At 36.0% G+C, this 21750-nt stretch overlaps 2 protein-coding genes across 4 annotated transcripts; one reads left to right on the top strand and one right to left on the bottom strand.

Annotated features, from left to right (window-relative positions):
- Positions 1-715: 715 nt before the first annotated feature.
- On the bottom strand, positions 716-6679 carry LOC120249779 (calcium-dependent protein kinase 26-like). The gene is made up of 7 exons (XM_039258419.1): positions 5757-6679; positions 4289-4432; positions 4059-4211; positions 3082-3197; positions 2264-2431; positions 1225-1449; positions 716-1103 (listed from the first exon to the last, which is right to left on the bottom strand). The coding sequence occupies exons 1-7, from the start codon at positions 6496-6498 to the stop codon at positions 975-977; spliced, it is 1677 nt and encodes a 558-aa protein (XP_039114353.1). The 5' UTR covers positions 6499-6679; the 3' UTR covers positions 716-974.
- A 4079-nt stretch (positions 6680-10758) lies between these two features.
- Positions 10759-15697, top strand: LOC120283523 (DNA polymerase delta small subunit). Of its 3 annotated transcripts, none has more exons than XM_039290222.1 (14): positions 10759-10876; positions 10977-11106; positions 11520-11626; positions 11734-11860; positions 12148-12198; positions 13315-13430; positions 13513-13596; positions 13772-13840; positions 14001-14072; positions 14158-14249; positions 14323-14450; positions 14927-15028; positions 15092-15159; positions 15337-15697. In XM_039290222.1, the coding sequence occupies exons 1-14, from the start codon at positions 10805-10807 to the stop codon at positions 15388-15390; spliced, it is 1272 nt and encodes a 423-aa protein (XP_039146156.1). In that variant the 5' UTR covers positions 10759-10804; the 3' UTR covers positions 15391-15697. The 3 variants fall into 3 exon arrangements, with proteins under 3 accessions (XP_039146156.1, XP_039146155.1, XP_039146154.1); XM_039290221.1 differs by having other exon boundaries at positions 12091-12198; positions 13519-13596; XM_039290220.1 differs by having other exon boundaries at positions 12091-12198.
- Positions 15698-21750: the final 6053 nt, after the last annotated feature.

Raw genomic sequence — 21750 nt, 5'->3', positions numbered from 1 at the left:
TTGAGTAAGACGAACATTTGAAAAATGGAAATTATTTTATCATTATTAATATATTATAGAGAAAAAAAAAATTTCGTAATTGCCTCATCCCCTCTCTCCCCAATTACTCTCTCACCTTTTTGTGAGTTTTAGGATTCACTTTTAAGTTTTCCCTAAAATAAGTAGTCTACACAAGGGCCTCAATACCGATAGATTAAGAGATTGTTGATTTCGATACCTTGTTATTAGATTATGATTTATTATTTTTAAAAAAATTATCAAAAAAATACTTGTGTAAATATATATAGCTTTTGAGAAGAATTTAAGGAGAAATTGCAATTTGGAGCTTTCATCCAAAGTGCTATACATGGTTTATCTTTTAGTTTTTAGTTTTTCCTAGATATTTTCTAAAATTTTAAACTCACATTTTATGGGGGAAGAGTTTTTAAAGATTTAAAAAGTAACACAAACATACCTTCGAACGTGACATCAGTGATTTGGCCACTATAACTTGCTGCCTCTGTTTTCCATTCAAATTATTTGTTTGAAAATTAGATATAGTGATAATTTAGAGTTTTGTTTAGCCTGACTCTAATATGCTGAAGTTTTACAAATGACTGATCAACTCTCTCAAGATAAAAAGATCATAACATTAAAAATAGAAAACATTAATTAGGAAAATGCATCCATAATTAACAGACTTTAAATAGAGCTTCTTAGAAACTACCCAAGTAAATGAAGCAAAACCATAAGTTCACATGACCATCCAATGAAGTAGAATAAACACCTTCAGCTCAACAGATACAATTACTTTGTTTTCCAAGAAAAACTGAAAAAACATTCCACAAATAGACCATGGAGACGAGAAGATAGCCATCAGAACAACATACAACAAATCTTTGTACAGGAGTGCTTCAGTTGAAGTCTATAAATAAGCTGATTTCATAACCCTAACACAACAAGCAACATAGATCTTTTACAGATCTGTACATGATTCAAGGAAAGCGAGGCCCCGGCACGTCCCTCATGCTTATGTTCAAACTGTTCCTCATTGTACGCCTACCGATTCCCATGTTGCCCTTTTGCATCATGGCGACAAATTCACCATAATCAATACGACCATCCTGAGCAACACACCGGTAAAACATTATTAGTTACATTATAGGAACAAAAAAAATTTGAAAGTTTTGTTGCTTGTGAGAAGCTTTGGTATAATGTAGGCCTCTTTGGCTGAACATTACTTACATTATCTTGGTCAACTTCTCTGATAATATCATCGATAAAGACATCGGTCATGTTGTGCTCCTTGCAAGCAGACTGAAGCTCATCCACTGTGATGTAACCACTTGCATCTTTGTCGAAGTAAGAAAATGCTGCCACCAAATGCTCCTCTCGTTCTAGCTTGTTAAGGTGCACTGTTGCAGCAATAAATTCCCCATAGTCTATCGTCCCACTATTATCTATATCAGCCTACAATTAGTTCATACTGGTTAGTCAGCTTGAATACAGAAAACTTCAGTAAAAACAGCAGTATCCTCGAAGATAACTGAAATGGAATTTATTCATAACAGTTAAGAAAAGGCATTTCGGATATACATTTGGCACTTTAACGGAACTTCCAGTGAATCTGAAACATATGGTACAGAGAACAAGCTTTTATCAACAGAAATCCATTTCCACTTAATAGAATATTTTCTGATTGAAGACAGAAAAAAGAGCTCTAATTCTTGAAGGCCATACATCTTAAATGTAAGAATCTTTTTAGCTGTATTGGACTTAACATAAAAGCCAAAAGTTTGGATAACAAGGAGAACAATAATAGAGTCAACCTAGATTAATTATCACTTAAATCATTTTTGGAATGTTCAAAAGGGTAAAGAGAAGAAAGGCATGTTGCTATTAAAACTGTCTAGAAGTATTAGTTGATGTTATGTTTACACAATTAAATCAATAGAAAAGTCTTCCACAGCATCATTAAGTTTGTTAGACACTAAATAAACATACCTCATAAAGTGTCTCATTTACTAAAAGCAAAAAGCTAAGAGAAGGCCAACTGAGTAATTTAGCAATATAAAATATAGATAAAAAGACTCAGAAGGAAAACTGTCCAGAGCCAGAAATCTAGTCTTGAAATTATTCTCTAGGAAACTGGTCACATAAGAGCAATCAACACTTCCCTTATTTAGAATGGATCTGCAGTCATTGCAGTGATACCAATTAAATCGACATTCAGTTTAGTTTGACAAGAAATATAATGGTCAATTTCAATGTGAATCAGACTTACCGCATCCATCAGATCACGAATCTCTGATTCTTTTAAAGTAGAACCATATTTTCTCAGGCCCTCCTTCAGCTCATCATATGTTATTGCACCACTGCTGTCAGTGTCCATTGCTGTAAACATTTCTTTTAATCCAGCAATTTCCTCCTCCGAAAGACTCTCAGCAATTACCTGACAGAGTATACGAAAATGATCACAAAGTGCAGTGGTTTTTATGCAAATACACCACAACCTAGCAATTACAACTATGGACTACAGAAGAATGAATTATATTTTCAGACATGTACCAACAAGATGACTGGTCATTTTGTAGGAATATTTCAAATAAGAAAATTTCAACATGAAGAAGTAAAGCCATTTTTTTAGGAATGGATCACAAGCAAAAGCCCAAAGAGAAATTGAATTACTGCCCTTAAAAAAACAGATTGATACCAATGCCAATATTAATCACAAACCTTCCAAAAAACACATGTAGAAACAATACATTTACCAGAAAGACGTATAACTAATAATCATACTTTTTGTTGCAAGAGTCATACTTTCTTTGATAAGAAATGCTGTAAATCTTATACTAATCAACGAAAAAAGAAAAGATCAATATCAACAATAAGCTTTCCAGGTAGCGCACACAATGAATGAATAAATACATCAGCAGCATATCATGATCAAAATCAGCAAAATTTTAGAGATTACAAAACAAAGGTATGGAGAAATTAAATAAATAATAATCCTTATCCTATTACTAATATGATTTATTACATGGAAAATCTTATGAGAAGTTATATGATGTACAGTAATATGAAACTTCAGGGTTAACCTACTCGCAAAGCCATCTTTTTTAATTTGTTCATTGCTGAAAACTGTTTCAAGCGAGAAAGTACTGCTGGATCCAGTGCTCTATCAGGAGCAACTCCATTTTCACATATCCAGGGATGACCTGCAAGAAGGAAAAGTTTTAGGAAATGTGTGTAACATATGACATTCTCCTTTCATTGGTTAAAATAAAACAAATTTCTTCAATATGAAAACATAAAATGGTTTTTCTGATAACTTGTTCTCAGCAGGACATATTAAAACTATTAGAAATGTGACGAATCTTCGCATAATAAGCCACCCACTTCCTTTTGCTACTCTTTTTTGAAGCAATGAAGAACAAAAATATCACTAATACATAAGCTATTGTTCTACATGCTTGTTTAGAGGCATAAGGAAATCACTATTTGCATTATTTGCAAGAGCAATAACCTCTGCTGACCAAAAAAAATGGTAGACAGTACGAACTGTTAAAGAAAGCAACCCCGCATTTATCTAGAATCAACAATAAAAGATCTTAATGATTATTAGAGTATGAATGCTTTTTCTTGATGAACATAAATGTTAAAAGTTAAAACCATTCCCATTAGAAATATATTTTCTGTGTTAGTTTTGTTCACTGTTCCATTTCAACTTGTAAGAGATTTCTCATATCTTCTCTTTGAATTCACATATGTCAATGCTACATTATATAGAGAGTGGTTTTGTTTCGATATGTTCTTTATAACAGTCTATTACAATCAACTAAAAAAGAAAAACTAACTAGATCCCTTATGTATTTGTAACCAACTTCAAAGAAAACACAAAGCATCAAACAATTAAATCAAGTCTTGTACAGAAATTATGCCTTAGAAGCATCATGATTGATGGAAAAGACAAATATCAAATAACAATCAAGAGCAAGGAAGCAATAGCCAATGCAGAATAAAATTAAAATTTAACAATTCGAAGAATAATCATGATCATAAAATTTTGTTATACATACAAAGTACTTCATGGGCTGTCAACCGGTCAGAAGGGCGAGAACAAAGCATTTTTCGTATAAGATCCTTTGCACTGTTAGATATCAGTGGCCATGGTTCTGAGTCAAAATCAATAGCTCCCTTCAAAACAGCATCAAATATCCCTTGTTGCGTTTCTGTTAAAACAGCAATAAATTAGATTGATGGTGGCTAGGGCCAATAGAATACAAAACAAGGAATATCAAAGTCCTACCTGCCCAGAATGGTGGCACGCCACTCAACAATATATACAGTATTACACCAGCTGTCCAGACATCAGCTTCTGGTCCATAGTGTTTGCATAATACTTCAGGAGCAACATAATATGGGCTCCCCACCACATCTGTGAAAACCTGACCTGAAACGGAAAGAAATTTTATGCATTTAGTATCACAAGCCGGCAAAACAGATGCATGTTGTGCACACAACATGTAGCGACCTTACGCACATTCAGGTTGAGAAAACTACAATATGGGGAAGGCTTGAAGCACCTCTCTATTACACATTCTAGAATAGATTGTACAGAGTTTGAAGGTAATTTAAAAGTGAGTAAAAAAGATTCAAGCTATCTAATTGTAGTCAAGCATGGAGGCTACATGCAAAATATTAGGTAATTTTAGGTTGGTTTTATAGTCATCTGATTTATCTGCGTACATTTTGGAACACTAAAGAATGAACAGCTCCAAGTTAATATGTTGTTTCATAGGCACGTCTTTTATCACTGTACACAATAACGGGACACAAATCCCGGTCTTAGTAGTGCCTATTCAAAAAGAAAAGTTTTTAGGGAGTAAGGTCCAGCTCATTGTTACTCCCACTAAAAATTAAAGAAAAAAAACTTTACCGACTTGCTTGTTTGTGAAGTAATCATGTGTGGCTACTTGTTAGCGCTTGAACTTTCCAGCAAACAATAAAGGGTTGTCACTTCTGTACTTTATAAAAGTTGCAAAGCCTTACCAAACCTCAACTATGTTCAGTGCTGCTTGAAGTGAGGATACAGACCGAGATCAGTATAGGGGGTTCTTGATTGAGGTTCGCATGTTAAAAAAAAATATTTTGTTGCTCATAGTGGTTCAAAATCATTATGATTTGTGTTAATCCAATCAAAGAACTTATTCAACTAATGTCTGGCATAGTATTACTTAACCAAAAAGCTACTTTGATTAGACAAAAAATAATTAAAGAATAACTGGGAAAAATAAATGAGAAACCAATCTTCTACATTCATCTTAGTTTTTCAATAAAAATCAGCTCGCAAAACCAGTCTAGGGAAGACTAACAACCAAAAATCAAACAATATGTAACACAGGAGATGATTGGTAAAGCAAAACTAAAGTGTTTCAAGCATACTATTCCAGAAAATATCGGGTCTTTAACTCTTTTGCAACACAGACACAGGTACAAACATTCATTTAGCGGACTCAATCCACAAAAAAATCTGATAAATAAAAGGAATAAAGATGCTCAAGATAATACAGTCAAAGAGAATATGCAAGTACCTTCAGCATCTTAATATTTTTCGACATGCAAAGATAAGATCAAATATTCTTGTACAGAATCAAATAGTTCCTATCCTAACAGGCACTCAAAAAACAACAATCTTTAATCTAATTGAAAGCACAGCAAGTGTTCGTGCTGCATTAAATCTAAGATCTTTAACCTCCCCACTAGTCATCCCTTACCTGGCTTGAAGAACACTGACAAGCCGAAATCGATGGCCTTGAGAGACAAATCATTGTCTTTATCCGCAAGCAAGAAGTTCTCCGGCTTGAGATCCCTATGCATCACCCCAAGCGAGTGGCAAGCCTCCACAACACCAACAATGATCCTCGTGAGCTCAGCGGCCTTCCGCTCACTATAATGCCCCCTCTGTATGATCCTATCAAAGAGCTCCCCTCCAGCGCAGAGCTCCATGACAATATGCACGCAAAGCTGGTCCTCATATGCGCCCTTGATTGTGACGACATTCTTATGCCCGGAGAGATGGTGCATGATCTGGATCTCCCGGCGAACATCCTCAACATCCTCCTTGGCGATAAGTTTGCGCTTGGAGATGGATTTGCAGGCGTAGTCCACGCCGGTGGCGATCTCGGTACAGAGATAGGTGGTGCCAAACTGGCCCTGGCCAAGCTTACGGCCAAGGGTATAGAGATCGCGGAGGGCTGGAGTGGGGTGGCCGAGGACGTAGTTGGACTGGGTATCGAAGCCTTTCCTCATGGCGACGGCGGCGGCTGCGGGAGCAGGGGAGGCGGCGGCGGTGGCGGCGGGGTTCTTCACAGCCTGGGGCTTCGGCGACTCGTCCAAGTGGGGGTCCGGCGAGGAGCGGCGGTGGTGACTGTGCTTAGAGACGGAGGAGTTCTCGGTGGGACGATGGTAATCTTGGAGATCCTTGGCGGCAAAAGAACCACGGCATGCGTTGCCCATGAACCTCAGGATGAGCGCATCGATGGATCTGGAGCGGAATTAGCAGCAAAAGAGGAGGTGTTTGGCAGGGGAAACTAGGGTTTTGGGATCGGGATTTGAAGAAGAAGAAGAAGAAGAAGAAGAAGAAGAAAGATGGAATTCGAAGAGGAAGCGCTGACCAAACATAATAGGAAGACAGCATGAACAGTCAGCGAACGCGTTTCCGGGAAATAACCTCCATTTTTATTTAATTTAATTAGTTGTCATTTATTTATTTATTTATTTGTTTATTTTCCAGCCTTTTAATTATAAATTGGGAAATAGACACCATTTTTTTTTCTTTGTCAATAAATTAATAAATAATAATAAATTGGTTGGTTTTGTTTGGGATATTTTGTGTTATATATATATATATTGGGCAAAATTTATTATTTATTCTATAGTGTATAAAATGTTTATTTTAGATTTTTTAACTAATAAGAAATATCATGTCTGATTTTATATAATTGTAGTTTATAAATAACAAAATGTTATGAGAATGGTGAAAATAGAATATTTAGTAGTACTATTTATTTATTGTTTCACGGGACTTCTGTTTGGAGGATGTCATTTTCTTCCCCTTCAAAAATACATATTAAAAAAATTTATTAATTCGCTTCCTTCAAAGTTGTATGATAAGAAAATTTATTAACTTGTTTTGATTTATGAAATATATTCTCGGTGGTCATATGGTAGAACTTTAATTGTTCTTATGTGACGTATGGCCGAATTAATAAATTTTTTGGGATTGTTAAGCCACTGTAATTTATGTATCATTATATCTAGTCCTTTAATAATTTTTATGGGTAGCATCATATTTTGTAAAAAAAATAAAATAAAATAAATAAATAAATATATATATATATATATATATATATATATATATATATAACAAATATATGAAAACGACAATATATTTATGATAAATTTTGGATCATGGCGTAGGGAAAGTGTGTAATGGAGCACTGTCACACTAATGAGGGTGTTATTTCCGCCAAACAAATGGAACCCAAATGAGGGTGTTTGGGCCCCTGGTGCAGTTAATTAAAGTGATTAGGATTAAGATTTAATTATTTTATCTCATTGTCTTTATTCATTAATAAACTAATATTAGTGTCCATTGGCATTAATTTATTCTGGTCTATTATATTATGACTTTGGATAAAGACAGTAAGATTTAACTTGATTAATTTTGTAGACCCCACTCTTTTTAGCTTTTATTTATTTTAAAATTTGTTTAAAAGAAAAAGTTGGATTTTTTTTTAAAATTTCCATCCTATATCTCCCGCACCTCCCCATGTCCCACTCACGACCTCGCAACCATATCCACGCTTTCTAATCATATCCTGCATTTAAAAAAAAATTGTAAATCGGAGAACCGGCGTCTTTTTTCCATTTGCGCTGCTTGTGGTTTGCAAGGATGAATTCTTTTCTCCGTTAGGCCTTGTCAGAGGTAAGAATCTGATTCATTAATTTGTTTTGATTATTCAGAAATTTTGTGGTTTATATTATGAGATTAGAATGTTCTGGCCTTGAATCAATGTTGGTATAATTAATAGCTGGATTTAAAATTTGAGGATTTTCATTTAGGTTTTTTTATAAAAAAAAAGAGGGATGTTGTTGTCTCCATAAGTGAGAGAGAATCCACTGATTTTTAGTTGTGTTGTTGGAGTATCTGATCCGGTACTTTATCGAAGCATATTTAGGGCTTGATTGATTGGAATCTTGAATCCTTGGTTGATTGTGGTAATTATCCCTTTTGATACAGTCATTGACAAAATTTATAATTGAAGATGCCATTGATATTTGGGTTTGTGGGGGATAAAATTGAGAATGTACTAGTCTATAGTGAAGATAATAACCCAGAGGTTTTCTTGGAGAGCTTTTCTTTGGGATGTGATTTTTCTTAGAAATTGAATGGCTATAAGGTTGATAGGTTTTGGAAATTTTTCTTATAGCATAGTAGAGATATCTATTTAATTTGAGAGATCTAAAGACATAATTTGGAAGATATGATAATACTGAAATTGGAGCTATTGATCTTGTTTAGCTGGCTACCAAATTTTAGAATTTGTGCATAAGTATCTTGTAAATTATAGGTTTTAAACTCAGGTGACACGGACAACATTTCTGTACAACCCTTGAGAATTTATTAATTTATATCGTGATTGTAGAGTCTAATTTAGATTTATATTTATATAAAAAAATTGTAGAAGATGATTGTATCTTTAGCTCTGGCAAATTTCAGAATTGTTACCCCTGTAATTTGTGAGATATGATCAAATTTCTATAAGTGTGCTCAATGGAATTTCGGCAGAAAACATGAAGTTTGATTAGAGAATTTGTTGATCTTAGAGGTTAAATCATGACTCATGTTTAATAAGAAAGTTGTTCAATTTTGAGTTAATTTTATGCTCCTAAAGTTTAATCTTATTTGAAGTTATATGTTGTGAGATATTTTTATTCAAAAGGACATTTTTGAAATTGTTGATTTTCATGTTTATGATTTTTAAAACTGATCACTTAAATTCTGTAGATCTCAAATTATTGTGAGATTTGGATATGTTATAAATGTAGATGTCTAGTTTTCTCATAAAATTGAAATTTCTGATTTGGGTTACAATTCGCAAAGCTATGTTGATTTCAATCTTGAAAATGGTAGCTTTGTTAGCTTTGTTAGTGTCTCGAAAATGTTTTTGCATTCATGTGAATTTTAGAATTTGTTTTGTTTGTAATTCTGATGGGTTATTCCCAAATATAGGACTTTCCTAGGAAACTCAATTGGTGTGAATTCGAAATCTGGGCGTTAAACAGGTAAATATCCCACATATAAATCCTATTATATGTAGTATATACTAAAAAATTCTAGTTTTTTAGAACTTTTGGAATTTTTGAGAAAAATACTAATTATTTCGATTTATATATTAAATTACTAATTTATTTATTATTTGTAATTCATATGTAAGTATTTAGATTTGGAAATGAATTGGAATTATTTTTTATTTGAAAACGGGATCATCAAATTTTTGTATTCTGTTTTGATAAATGTTTGGGCATAATGTATTTTGACATAGCAACTTGCAATCTCCAACTAACTTTGCAATAACCCTGTCATTGGGTTCAACATTTGGCCGTGTCGACATGTGCCTGTGAAATAAAAACTATAGTTTCCCACCGTTCTTTCCGTGAAAAATAACTGCCTCTGATAATTTTGGCTCAGGTCACTAAAGGTAAAATTATGACCTCTGATATTTTGGCTCGGGTCACCGAGGGTAAACATATGACCTCTGAGATTTTGTTTTGGCAATAGTTATTTGTGGGAATATATGCTTGACTTTTTGATCAGTTATATTTTATTGAAAACTTGACTTCTGAATTTGATTTTGATAAATTTGTATTTTATTATACTTTGTTTGAGTTTTGAAATTTTGAAACTTTTATGATCCCGATATTTTTAATGGGTACTTACTGGGTTGTCAAACTCATAATCTGTTGTTATTTTTTTTTTTTTAAATCAGGAGTATAATAGCTTACCGTGGGTGAGCAAGTAGCAAACATATCCATGGTGTTGGTTAAGCTATAATTTTGTATGTCTTGTAAACTATAAGTTTGTATTTAGTAAATTTTTTGTAAATTTCCAATTATAACTTTTGAAATTTACAGTTCTGTTAGATGGTATGTTCTGTTTTGTACTAAGTTTTTAGGGCTTGCATGTCTATTATGCTATGCACTATGGGTATGCGGTCGTTTATCAGTGCGTTTTTTTGTTAATCGATGTGCACATAACTCTAGTTTTGACCAACTCCAGGTGGTTCGGGGCGTGACAAATTTATTTTTATTTATTTTTGATATTGTGATAAGCCACTTCAAATACATAAAATATTGTTATTATACTTTAACCATAAATAATGAAGTTAATAACTACTAAATTATTACTGGGATAATATTTATTTTTATTCATTTATTGTATTTTGTCTAAATAAAATATAATAATACTACATAATAAAACCTATTTTGTTTTTTAACAAAGACAATAAGGCATGTTTAATAAAGACGAAATATTCTTACTTTTTATCTAAAAAAATATCAAACTCAACATCATATAAAGTTTCACAAATTTGCAGGGTATATATGAAAAGTAAACAAAGAGGATGTTCACAAGAGAAGATCCAGAACGTACACGTGTCATGATCCTGCATATGCAAATGGCCACTCCTCCAACTTTGATTAATGGCGGCGAAGGGGATTCCAAAATCCCGCCTTTGGTTTCAGTGCTTCCCGCCAAGCCATGGAGGACTCGGAGATGTTGGATGGCGAGCCGAAGCTCATCGAGAGGAAGCAAGCTCTCTATCGTTGCCTGGTAATCCTTCTTCTCCTCTCCTTCCTGTCCCTTCGTTCTCTTTCCCCTGTTTGTCTCGCCCCCTAATTTGTGTTTTTCTATGTCTTTGTATGCATCCAAGGATGAGAGGTTTGTGATCCGTGGGGAGAGGTATAAAGGGCAACAGTATAGCCAGATCTACTTCACTCGTCTTCACCACATGCGCAATCTTCTCCGCCCCCTTGTTCCCGACTGGAAACCCCATCTCCCTGGTATTTCTTTCCAGTGATTTCAGTGTCACTGTGAGAATTGAGCTGATTCATGTATTGTGGGGTATTTTATTTGTTGATGAAGTTCGAAGTTGTGATTTTGGTTTTTAAGCATAGTGAATTTTGCTTGATAAACAACGTGAAGCTTGCAAAAGAAAGAAATATCTTTTTTTTTTCTAAGAACTTTGATTCATTCATCAAAATGGCATAGTATGCTTGAAATTTTTAATCTTTTGTGAAATGTTAAGTAAACTTTAATCTTCACTTATTTTGTATTCTTTGCTATTTTGCCCTACATTAACAAGAAACATTAGGCTATTTTTTTTTCCCAAATCCAGACTATGCAGCATTTGATGGGGGTCTGTATATTGTTGTAGGTAGAAAGCTATTGTTTTTAATCTCTTATTTCTTTGCAGTTCAAACGGTACTAGGACTTGAGGAAGGAAAGGAATGCATTGTAATTGGGACCATATACAAACACATGAAACTTAAGCCTTCTATTCTTGATGAGTACTCTAAGGAGGTATTTTGATTTCTTGGTCAGTTCTTCTCCTACTATTTGAATGTTTTGATATTTCTTTGTTTTGAAGAAATGGTCTTCTTGTTTCCTTTTTGTCATGTTTTTATCAGAGATCAGCAGTTCCGCTTGTTAAGCCACATAACTTTATGCATCCAGATGATCACCTTATTTTGGAAGATGAGAGTGGAAGAGTAAAGCTGGCTGGAAATTGTCTTGTGCCTTCAACGTTTGTTACAGGTACCTATATCGGTTTATTCTGTTTTTCGTTATTTACATGTACCTATTTCGGTTTCTTCTGTTTTTTCCATGATTTACAAATTCCTATTTCTGTCTTCTTCTTTCTCCTTTCTTTTTCCTTGATTAAAATAGCTCTCAAACATAGTATTGCCCCTAAGATTTAATACCATTACACATAATCTTGTTTCCATGAACACATAACTATTTATAGTTGTGCACCTATGTGTCAGGAGTTGTCTTGGCTGTTCATGGAAAGGAAACAACTGATGGCGATTTTTTGGTTCTAGATGTATTGGAAGCTGGGCTACCTCCACAAAAGGCGATCTCAGTTGGCTTAAGTAAGGGCGATTCAGTTTTTTTTTTTCCTGGTTACATTTATTTGTATCTTGAAGATAATCACATGCTCAACTTTCTCATTTTTGATTGGAATAGTTATTATTCGTGGATAACTATGCAGAGGTGCTTGCAAGTTAATGCCAGGATAGTGTAGTTGACTTTCAAAATTTTGTCCTATTATTCATTCAAGATGAATTCTACCATGTCCTGTTTTACTTCTTTCCTCATCTGCCTCTCAGCCTTCTTCTTGTCTTTTATTTCTCTTATGCCATCTAATGCCATTGTCTTAGTATTCGCATGTGCATGTGTACCTCTTCAAGTGACATCCATCTCTGAAATATGAAATGCCAACACTTAAGATCTCTATGGTCTCTTCTTGCTGTATTATTTTTGTGAACAAAATATATGACCTATGTGCAACAGGTACTTGGCTGTCCTGGTTGGGTATAGGTGTTGTCATAAATATTATTCTTGGTGGAGCACAATTTTTTTATTCCTTTTGATCAAAGTTTGCTTAGGTTTCAAGCTAGTTGAAACATCTTGAAAGTTCAAATCTTTCTGCTTTACTTTTTAAGCTAATCAGCCTTCATGTATCTCCTATACACCTTTAGACCTTGTTTGCTTTCTCTGCTTGCAAAGCATGATTGATTCATCTGATTTGTGCTTTATTCATGTATTATAGATGTCCTGTATTATGCCTTTGTTTGACTAAGATCCTTCCTTGAACTTGATGGGTCCTTCTTTGTACTTGATGAGCTATATAGTTTTAATACGTGGAGAATGCTCTGTTATAATCTTAGAAAATACAAATCTTATTGTTCCCTGATTCAATACTCAGTGGCATAAAACAGTGAGCAACATTGTGTGATTTGAATTTCTTGAATCTCATATAATGAGTCCTCTAGTAGCTGTGTGCCGTTTACATATTTTTTCCCCTTCTTCAATTATTTATAGTTTGTCTTGATTATCATGCTATATTCATGGTAAAGTTTTATGTTTTATTAAATATGATCGTACCTTATTTAATGGCAGTGACTTGACATCATTGCAATATTACAATTTCCTATTATATGTAGTACTAGTACACACTGAAGTTGTTTGTATTTGTTGTACTGTAGGAGAAGACAAATATGTGGTTTTCATATCTGGATTGAGTGTTGGGAGTAGCTTGTTTAATCCTCTCCAGTTCCAGCTTTTTGTTGATCATATTACTGGTCATCTGGGTGATGAGAATGTGCGTTATATCCTTTTTGTTGAAAATAGCTTATTCACACTTACTTTGCAATGAAAGTCACTATCCATATTTTGATGAGCAGGAACAGAACATTGCTTCTCAAATTGTCCACCTTGTCATTGCTGGAAATTCTGTAGAAATTTCACAAGGTCTCCTTGGTGGTCAGGTAACTGCCTTATTTGAATTAAATGCAGCAAGTAGTCTGCTGTTATTATCTTTACGTGATATGTTTGTTAGTTATTTGTGTATCTTTAGTTTCTTAGTTGTTTGATTCACATTCTCTGATATCAATAAGATACCTGAACATGTTTATGTCCTTTTCTTGTATGTGAATCATGCAGGCATTAACTTCCAAGGATCAATCACTGTTATCTGAGCCAATCAAAGAACTTGATGTTTTATTAACACAGGTTTTATTTGTTTCATAAATTTTCTTACTCGTGGATTCCTATGTATTTTTCCTTTTCCTTGCGTTGTTGATTTTCCTTTTATAGCAGAGGTTTGCGTGAAAGTACTTGATCGATGATTTCATCATACTTGCTTTTTGATCACCTACTTCCACTTATGCAGCTTGCAGCAGCATTGCCTCTGGATATCATGCCAGGATCCAATGATCCTGCAAACTTCTCATTACCTCAACAGGTGAGGTGACAATGGCATAGTATCTGTTAGCATGAGGACATCTTATGCTTGCTTTTGTCTGTTAACATCCCTTTGCTCTTTGCAGCCTCTGAATAGGTGTCTCTTCCCAGGAGCATCTGTGTATAACACCTTCATGTCATGTACAAATCCTCATCAGTTTGAGCTTGATGATATTCAGTAAGTTATGTTGCTTATTTAAGGTAGTTCTGTTAAACTTTAAGGTTTTTATATTAAAATATTACATTTTTAGGTTTATCGGAACATCTGGTCAGAACATTCATGATCTTGATAAGTATTCGGAAGCTACAGAAAAGGTTGAATTTGTGGAGAGGACGTTGAGATGGAGGCATCTAGCACCAACAGCTCCCAATACCCTTGGTAATGATTATTTTACCGACATCCATTATTTGGCAACGTGCATATCCAATGCCTTTGTCTGACAGGAATATTCAAAATGCATCAAAGTTATTGTGGATACTTTTCTCATATAAATATCAATATTAACCTACAGCTCTTTGATTTGGTAAATGCCAAATATGGTTTCACATACAGATGACTCTATTTATATAATTATGTTTGAATATAAACAGACATGTTCCAAGCCACTGGCATCTCTCTTTTGTGGTCTTTACATGCCACCCATGTCCATGGCATAGTTTTATATTTCATTTTCTGGTTTCTTTATTATTATCAATGTGCTTACAGTCTGAACTGAGTGTACTGTTTAATTTTTTATCATTGCAAGAAAGTTCTTAAGAGATGGGGAGGGCATATATATATATATATTTCTTTATGATTATGATTGACCTTAATGTAATCCCAAGCATGATTGCATGTTCTACAATGTTTCACAGGATGCTATCCATTCACAGACAAGGAGCCTTTTCTTCTTGAAAGTTGTCCACATGTGTACTTCACTGGCAATCAGGACAGATTTGAAACTCGTGTAATTGAAGGTAGTCAAGAAAGGCATTTCTTTAAAAGTTTTCAGAATATAATTGGTATATCTTCTGTTGTAGGACCTCAGAAGCAATTCACAAGGCTCATATGTATTCCCAGGTTTTGTGAGACTGGAACTGCAGTCATGGTATGTATCTTAAAATTAGTTTATATTATCAACATTTTTGACGCATTTTGCGATGCCATTCTTTTATTATCATTCACCAGAAACCAATTAGAAAAATTTGTACATTTGGCTGCTGAACTGCATATTTCTGCAATGAAGATTTCTTACATTGATTTTATTTTTCTACTGATGTATCAGCTAAATTTGAAGAATTTTGAGTGCCATGCTCTTAGTTTCTCAACTGACTTGTAATGACTAATGTGGCTTGCATTCCTGCACCAACAACTTGGAAACTGTAGCGGAGTCATAAAGATTGAGGAATCACTCAGAACCAAGGATGTTCTTGGTAGATACTGTGCTATCAGAGAAGACCAGTGGTTCCGTTTTTCCTTTTGCAGGACTAGTTTTTTAGGTGCATATATGCTCACGTGCATGTTCTGTATTGTCAAATTTTGTGATGCGCGCTTCAGAGTTAAAAATAATTTATTGGGTGTAATTGCATGTCAAAAACATTGTCTCACTTTTGGTTTGGCCCTATTTAATTAAGTTACCTTCAGAGTAGATTGATGAATGTATATGCATGTGCATAGATGTGTCTTAATATTAGTTCTAATATTTTGAAAATTTTTGCATGCGTCTGCTTAATTATATGGTTTCCATGTGATGTGAGATTAAAAAAACTGTAGTAGTTTTTTCAGTTTGACTTGGGAACTGCACCAACTTTACATATAACAGTATGAACCGCAGAGTCATTAATTGCACTCCTTTGAGGCTGAAAGATCAAGAAACTAGGAAGAACTAGGAAGAAAAAACAGAAGTACAAGAAATTAGAACTTATATGGAAACTGATGAATTACGAATGAATGTCATTTCCATCGGAACTTGTAAAGACCATGTCCATCACATGCTGCAATCCTCAACAACCTGCAGGTAGAATCAACAAGAGTTCAAAATGTTATCATGTTTATCCATCATGCCAAGGATGTTCATAATCAACGCAAGAAATTAATGCTAAACTAGAAACAATGCAAGAAAAAGAAAAAAGAAAGAGCCATGATGAAGTACTTGGATGGCATATCATTTCAGTACTCATAATTAATGATTTAATCTAGTACAAGAATCATGCGAGAATAAAATACATTTTTTTAATTCCAAGTTCAAAGACGTTAATTCTATTCATGATCACTGCTGACCAGTGCCCTGAGCATGATAGCATGATAAAGATTAAAGATTAAAGAAGGTGCATAAGAACAAGTACGTACGTAGTTGAGAATTATCAGTATGAAATATAAATATACCTGCTAGCTAGCTAGCTCTATATATGCATCAAGCTGGCATGTTGAGATCTGGAAAAATCCAACCCACAGGTTCCCGTCGGTGCTCAACATCACTCCAGAGTTTTGACAACCAAGAAAAGAGAGCATAGTGATGATAAGCAAGGACAGTAAAAACACGAAAGGGCCTGTAATTTCCTGGGACAAGAAGAGGGTAACAATATTGCCCAAGGTGGTCTACGTATGCAGGGAACTGATCTGGCCAATTAAACTCCAAACACAAGAACTGAAAATCTTTTTGCTGAAATGACATGGTGCACGTCACAAATAGTTTGTTGGAAGAGTTGACAAGGAACTTCAAGTTTGGTGATACCCAATTAGGGAAAAGACCAGGATATTTCGGAGGAACTGGTCCTGAAGGTATTGGGTTAATTGTATTAAGATTGAGAACAAAGAGTTGAGGACCATAGTTGACGTAGAAAATGCCGTTAGCAGTTATAATATCTTCAGGTGCTCCCGGGAGTATCAACCTGTTCCATTGGTTGTCACCAATTCTTGTGAAGAACACTCTGGAAGAGTTTGTCGTTTGGTATACCACCGTGGGATTAAGTTGACTTGCCATCGGAGAGCCGGAGAGAAGAATTCGGCCACCGGTGGCGACATCTTCGTCACGGAACCTTGGGAGTTTGTTGACATAACCAGTGAAGGGATTCATCAGCACTATCTTCAGCTGGGGATCATAACAGCCTAAAGCTATATATCCATGAGAGGAGCCTAAGAAGTAGGAGTTGCTAATGTCTTCACTGCTAATGTCTTCACTGATGGTTTCCGGGAAGGGGATGATCTCCTCGCGGACCATGTCGAAGAAGCTGAGAGCTTTTATGGGCTTTTCTACTCGGCTAAGGTCAAGATCAGTGCCACAGAGGATGATGAGGGGATCCTTTGGGCGATGATTTGTGGATTTGCGCCAATGAGAACAGACAGAGCGGAAACGGACGTGGGCGATGGCATTGAGCTGGTCAGCGACCAAAGAGAGGAACTGGGGGGAGAGGGAGGAGGAGGACCAGGGTGAGCTCATTTTCTCTTCTTGGATTGATTGATGAGAGAACGATCACTTTGCATGTATATATGTTTTGGATGGATGCACGAGAGAACTTAATTTTGTGCTTTTATATATAACTGGATCGATCAATGTAACTAACGTAACCGATTCATCAAGATCGTTATCACTGTTGAACTGGTGTTTTATGTTCTGATTTTATAATAGCTAGTGCCATATATATATATGGATCAAACTTTTATAAATACGTGTGTATATATATGGGGTTTGTATATATATCTCTGCCATGAAGATTTCTTACTTTGATTTTGTTTTTCTACGGATGTATCAGCTAAATTTAAAGAATTTTCAGTTCCATGCTCTTAGTTTCTCAACTGACTTGTAACTGCTAATTAATGTGCCTTGCATTCCTGCACCAACAACTTGGAAACATTAGCGGAGTCATAAAGATTGAGGAATCATCCAGGACTGAGGATGTTCTTGGTAAATATATGCTGTGCCATCAGAGAAGACCAATGTAACCATTTTTTCTTTTGTAGGACTTGTATTTTCGGTGCATATTCTTACTTGCATGTTCTGTATTGTCAAATTTTGTAATACGCGCTTCAGAGTTAAAATGGTTTATTGAGTGTACGTAATATTTGCATGTCAGAAAGATTGTTTCACTATTGGTTTGGCCCTATTTTAGGTAAGTTATCTTCAGAGTAGATTGATATATGTATATGCATGTGCATAGATGTGTGTTAAAATCAGTTTAAATATTTTGAATATATTTTTTTTTTTTGACTTATTTGTTATTATGGCAATTTGCATGCATCTACTTATATGGAGTAGTTTCCATGTGAGAGTAAAAAAGAACAGTAGTTTATCAGTTTGACTTGGGGACTGCACCAGGTTTGCATATAACAAACAGTATGAGCAGCAAATTAATGGTCATTAATTGCACGCCTTTGAGGCTGAATTGAAAGATCAAGAAATCATTCCCAAAGAAAAAACAAAAGTACAAGAAATTTGAACTTAAATTGACACGATGAATTGGGAATGAATGTCATTTAATTCCATGGGAACTTGCAAAGACCATATACATCACCTGCTGCAATCCTCGACAACCTGCAGTTAGAATCAACAAGGGTTCAAAACGTTATCATGTTTATCCATCATGCCAAGGATGCTCATAATCAAGACAAGAAATGCTAAGCTAGAACTAATGCAAGAAGAGAAAAAGAAAAAAAGAAAGAGGCATAATGAAGTACTTGGATGAAATGGCATATCATTTCAGTGCTCATAATATAAACTAGCTCAAGAACCATGCGAGAATTAAGTACTTTTTTTCAATTCTAAAGTTCAAAGACGTTAATTCTATTCATGATCACTCAACCACCCTAAGCATGATGAAGAAGGTGCACAATAAGAACACATACTTGATAAGCAGTATAAAATATAAATATACCTTTATGCATCAATGCATGTTGAGATCTGGAAAAATCCAACCCACAGGTTCCCATCGGTGCTCACCATCACTCCAGAATTTTGACAAGCAAAAAAAGAAACAATGGGGATGATAAGCAAGGACAGTAACACTAACAACATGAACGGCCCTGTCTACTTGTAAAAAACCAGGGTAACAATATCGCCCAAAGTGGTCTACTTTTGCAGGGACCGGAAGCATTCTGCCATAAAACTCCAGAAGCATGAACATATGAAGTTCTCGCTTAAATGAAATGGTGTACAAAACAAGTAGTTTGTTGGAAGAGTTGACGAGGAACTTCAAGTTAGGTGATACCCAGTTAGGGAAAAGACCAGGATATTTTGCGTGAACTGGTTCTGGAGAAATCCATTTTGTATCAAGATCGATCCTGAAGAGTTTAGAACCATGGTTGATGAAGAAATAGCTATCAGCAGTTATAATATCTTCAGGTGCTCCCGGGAGTATCCACCTGCGCCATTGGTTGTCACCTATTCTCATGAAGAACAGTCTGAAAGAATTTGTCTTGTGGTATACCACCGTGGGATTAAGTTGGGGCACCATCGGAGAGCCGGAGAGAAGAATTCGGCCACCAGGATCTTGGTCGAGGAGCATTGGGAGTTCGTGGACGCAATCAGTGAAGGGATTCATCAGCACTATCTTTAGCTGGGGATTATAACAGCCGAAAGCTATAATTCCATGAGAGGAGCCTAAGAAGGAGTTGCTAAGGTTGATGGTGGCCGGGAAGGGGATGACCTCCTTGCGGACATTGTTGAAGAAGCCGAGAGCTTTTATAGGCTTTTCTTCTTGGCTCTGCAGGTCAAGATCAGTGTCACGGAGGATGATGAGGGGTTCCCTTCCGCGATGATTTGTGGAATTGAGCCAATGAGAACAAACGGATCCGAACCGGACCAGGGTGAGTTCATTTCCTCTCTTCTTGGATTGATGAGAGAACGATCACTTTGCATGTATATATGTTTTGGATGGATGCACGAGAGTACTTTTGTGCTTTTATATATAACTGGATCGATCGAAGTAACTAACTTAACCGATTCATCAAGATCGTTATTACTGTTGAACTGGTGTTTTATGTTCTGATTTTATAATATATAGTGCCATATATATGGATCAAACTTCTATAAATAAAGAAGACTCGCAGAGGTTCACGTTTACGATTTTGGTTATGTGTAAGGCATGAGGTTCCTGGGCGGCGCTCGTGAGCCTTACGACGGAGCCCGGTGACCTCAAAGCGGAAGTAGAGGCGGACAGATTTGGAGCTTGCAGAGGTTCATGTTTCTTCATCTCTTATCAGCGGTCACACAAAGAACCTCTTCCTGTTAACCCCCATTAGTCGCTGGAGGACAAGCCAAAGTCAAACAAGAATTCTCCGGTGAAGGAAGGTGTTTCCTTTGCTGAAGTTGTTCGGCTTTCGCCCCCTCTAGTAACTTTTGAACCATCTCTTCCTCTGAAAGCATCATCGTTGAAGCGTCATCGCTCGCCAGAGAATGAAGAAACTTGGAAGCGCTGCCTGAGATCTGGTCACACTGTGGATGAATGCCGTCACCAGCTCACTTATCGTCGTTGTTCCAGCGTCGGTCATTATGCAGCAAGATGCCCACTTAAATACTCTAACCCTAATCCTTCCGTGAGAGATAGATCGAAATCCTCTTTCTCACATTCTTTTTCTTTTACCCCGAAAACCCTTCTCCATGTCCCCGTTGTTGAAAATGTGATTGAAGATGGGCAACTGGCTGATGGCATGGAGGTGCAGAGTCATTAGATTCAGGGCATGGTTCGAAGGTTGAATGCGTGGTGCTGTATGGCTGGCGTGGTGCAAGCAGAAGAAGGTGATGTACAAGCATGGTACTGTACCAAACCTGGATGGTGCGACCTGTGAAGTTGGTTGTTTGATTAGTGTTTGAGTTAAGTTAGTTAAGTTGGTTGTTTTGTGATGTGTTTTGAGAGAAATGGTTTTATATGGGACACAATCTCTGGAAGTCAGTGATCATCCAATGCTGGAGTACCTAAAGAAAGCGTGTGACCAATGAGAGTATGTGGAGTGGCTCTAATAAATGGTTATGAGTCTTTATGATCCCTTGTCTGTAATACATTTTGATATATAATATTAACTAGTGGAGAGTGCTGGTTGGTTGGTCAAAAATATTGAAAGTCTTCTTCCTGTTTGGATACTTTGACCGGAGAAAACCCTGAGACTTTATTGAGTGGCATTTCCACAAACACTCTGGTTACTACTAAGCATTTCATCAAACACCATTGTTTTCTCTTTGTATTCGCAGGTTGTAACTCCTACACCCGTTCCTCGCCCTGGTCCAAAGAAAAATTCTCTTAGGGTTTCCCTTCTAATCTTAGAGGCAATTATCCAGTCGAAGGAGGATTTAAAGCGTCGGGTCATCATTAAAGTTATCTCCGGCAACGCGATCATCCATTCTCTCCACACCACACTGCCTTCTTACCTGAAATCTGACCAGTGTGAGAACCTCACCCCATACGGTAATGGCTCTATTCTTACCCTCCTCTATGCTAGAGCAGCTTCGGCCATCGTCAAAATGAACTGGCTATCCTTGGTCACCAACCTTGGTTCGTGCTCTATTAGCTTCGCTCACTGGACGCCGGAGTTCAATTCGCATGCTATCACTACCGGAAATTACAACTGGATAAGGTTATCTAATCTTCCTTTGCACTGCTGGAACTGGGACTCCATCACCGCCGTCCTCAATCCCCTTGGAGCCCTTATTAATTTTCGTTCAGAAGAAGGAGGATGTGTCACTTGAATACATGAGAACCTTGGTTAG

Source organism: Dioscorea cayenensis, chromosome 19, assembly GCF_009730915.1.
Source record: "Dioscorea cayenensis subsp. rotundata cultivar TDr96_F1 chromosome 19, TDr96_F1_v2_PseudoChromosome.rev07_lg8_w22 25.fasta, whole genome shotgun sequence".
Taxonomy (NCBI): domain Eukaryota; kingdom Viridiplantae; phylum Streptophyta; class Magnoliopsida; order Dioscoreales; family Dioscoreaceae; genus Dioscorea; species Dioscorea cayenensis.
This window is presented reverse-complemented; position numbering and strand designations above follow the sequence as displayed.

Excerpts from the sequence above, each read along its gene's own strand:
- LOC120249779 (XM_039258419.1), bottom strand. The coding sequence starts at position 6,498 with ATGGGCAACGCATGCCGTGGTTCTTTTGCCGCCAAGGATCTCCAAGAT. Across the intron at positions 4,212-4,288 it reads CGTGCCACCATTCTGGGCAG|AAACGCAACAAGGGATATTT; the intron begins GTAGGACTTTGA and ends CTGTTTTAACAG. Across the intron at positions 1,104-1,224 it reads GAGAAGTTGACCAAGATAAT|GATGGTCGTATTGATTATGG; the intron begins GTAAGTAATGTT and ends TGTGTTGCTCAG.
- LOC120283523 (XM_039290220.1), top strand. The coding sequence starts at position 10,805 with ATGGAGGACTCGGAGATGTTGGATGGCGAGCCGAAGCTCATCGAGAGG. Across the intron at positions 12,199-13,314 it reads GGCGATCTCAGTTGGCTTAA|GAGAAGACAAATATGTGGTT; the intron begins GTAAGGGCGATT and ends GTTGTACTGTAG. Across the intron at positions 13,597-13,771 it reads AAGGTCTCCTTGGTGGTCAG|GCATTAACTTCCAAGGATCA; the intron begins GTAACTGCCTTA and ends TGAATCATGCAG.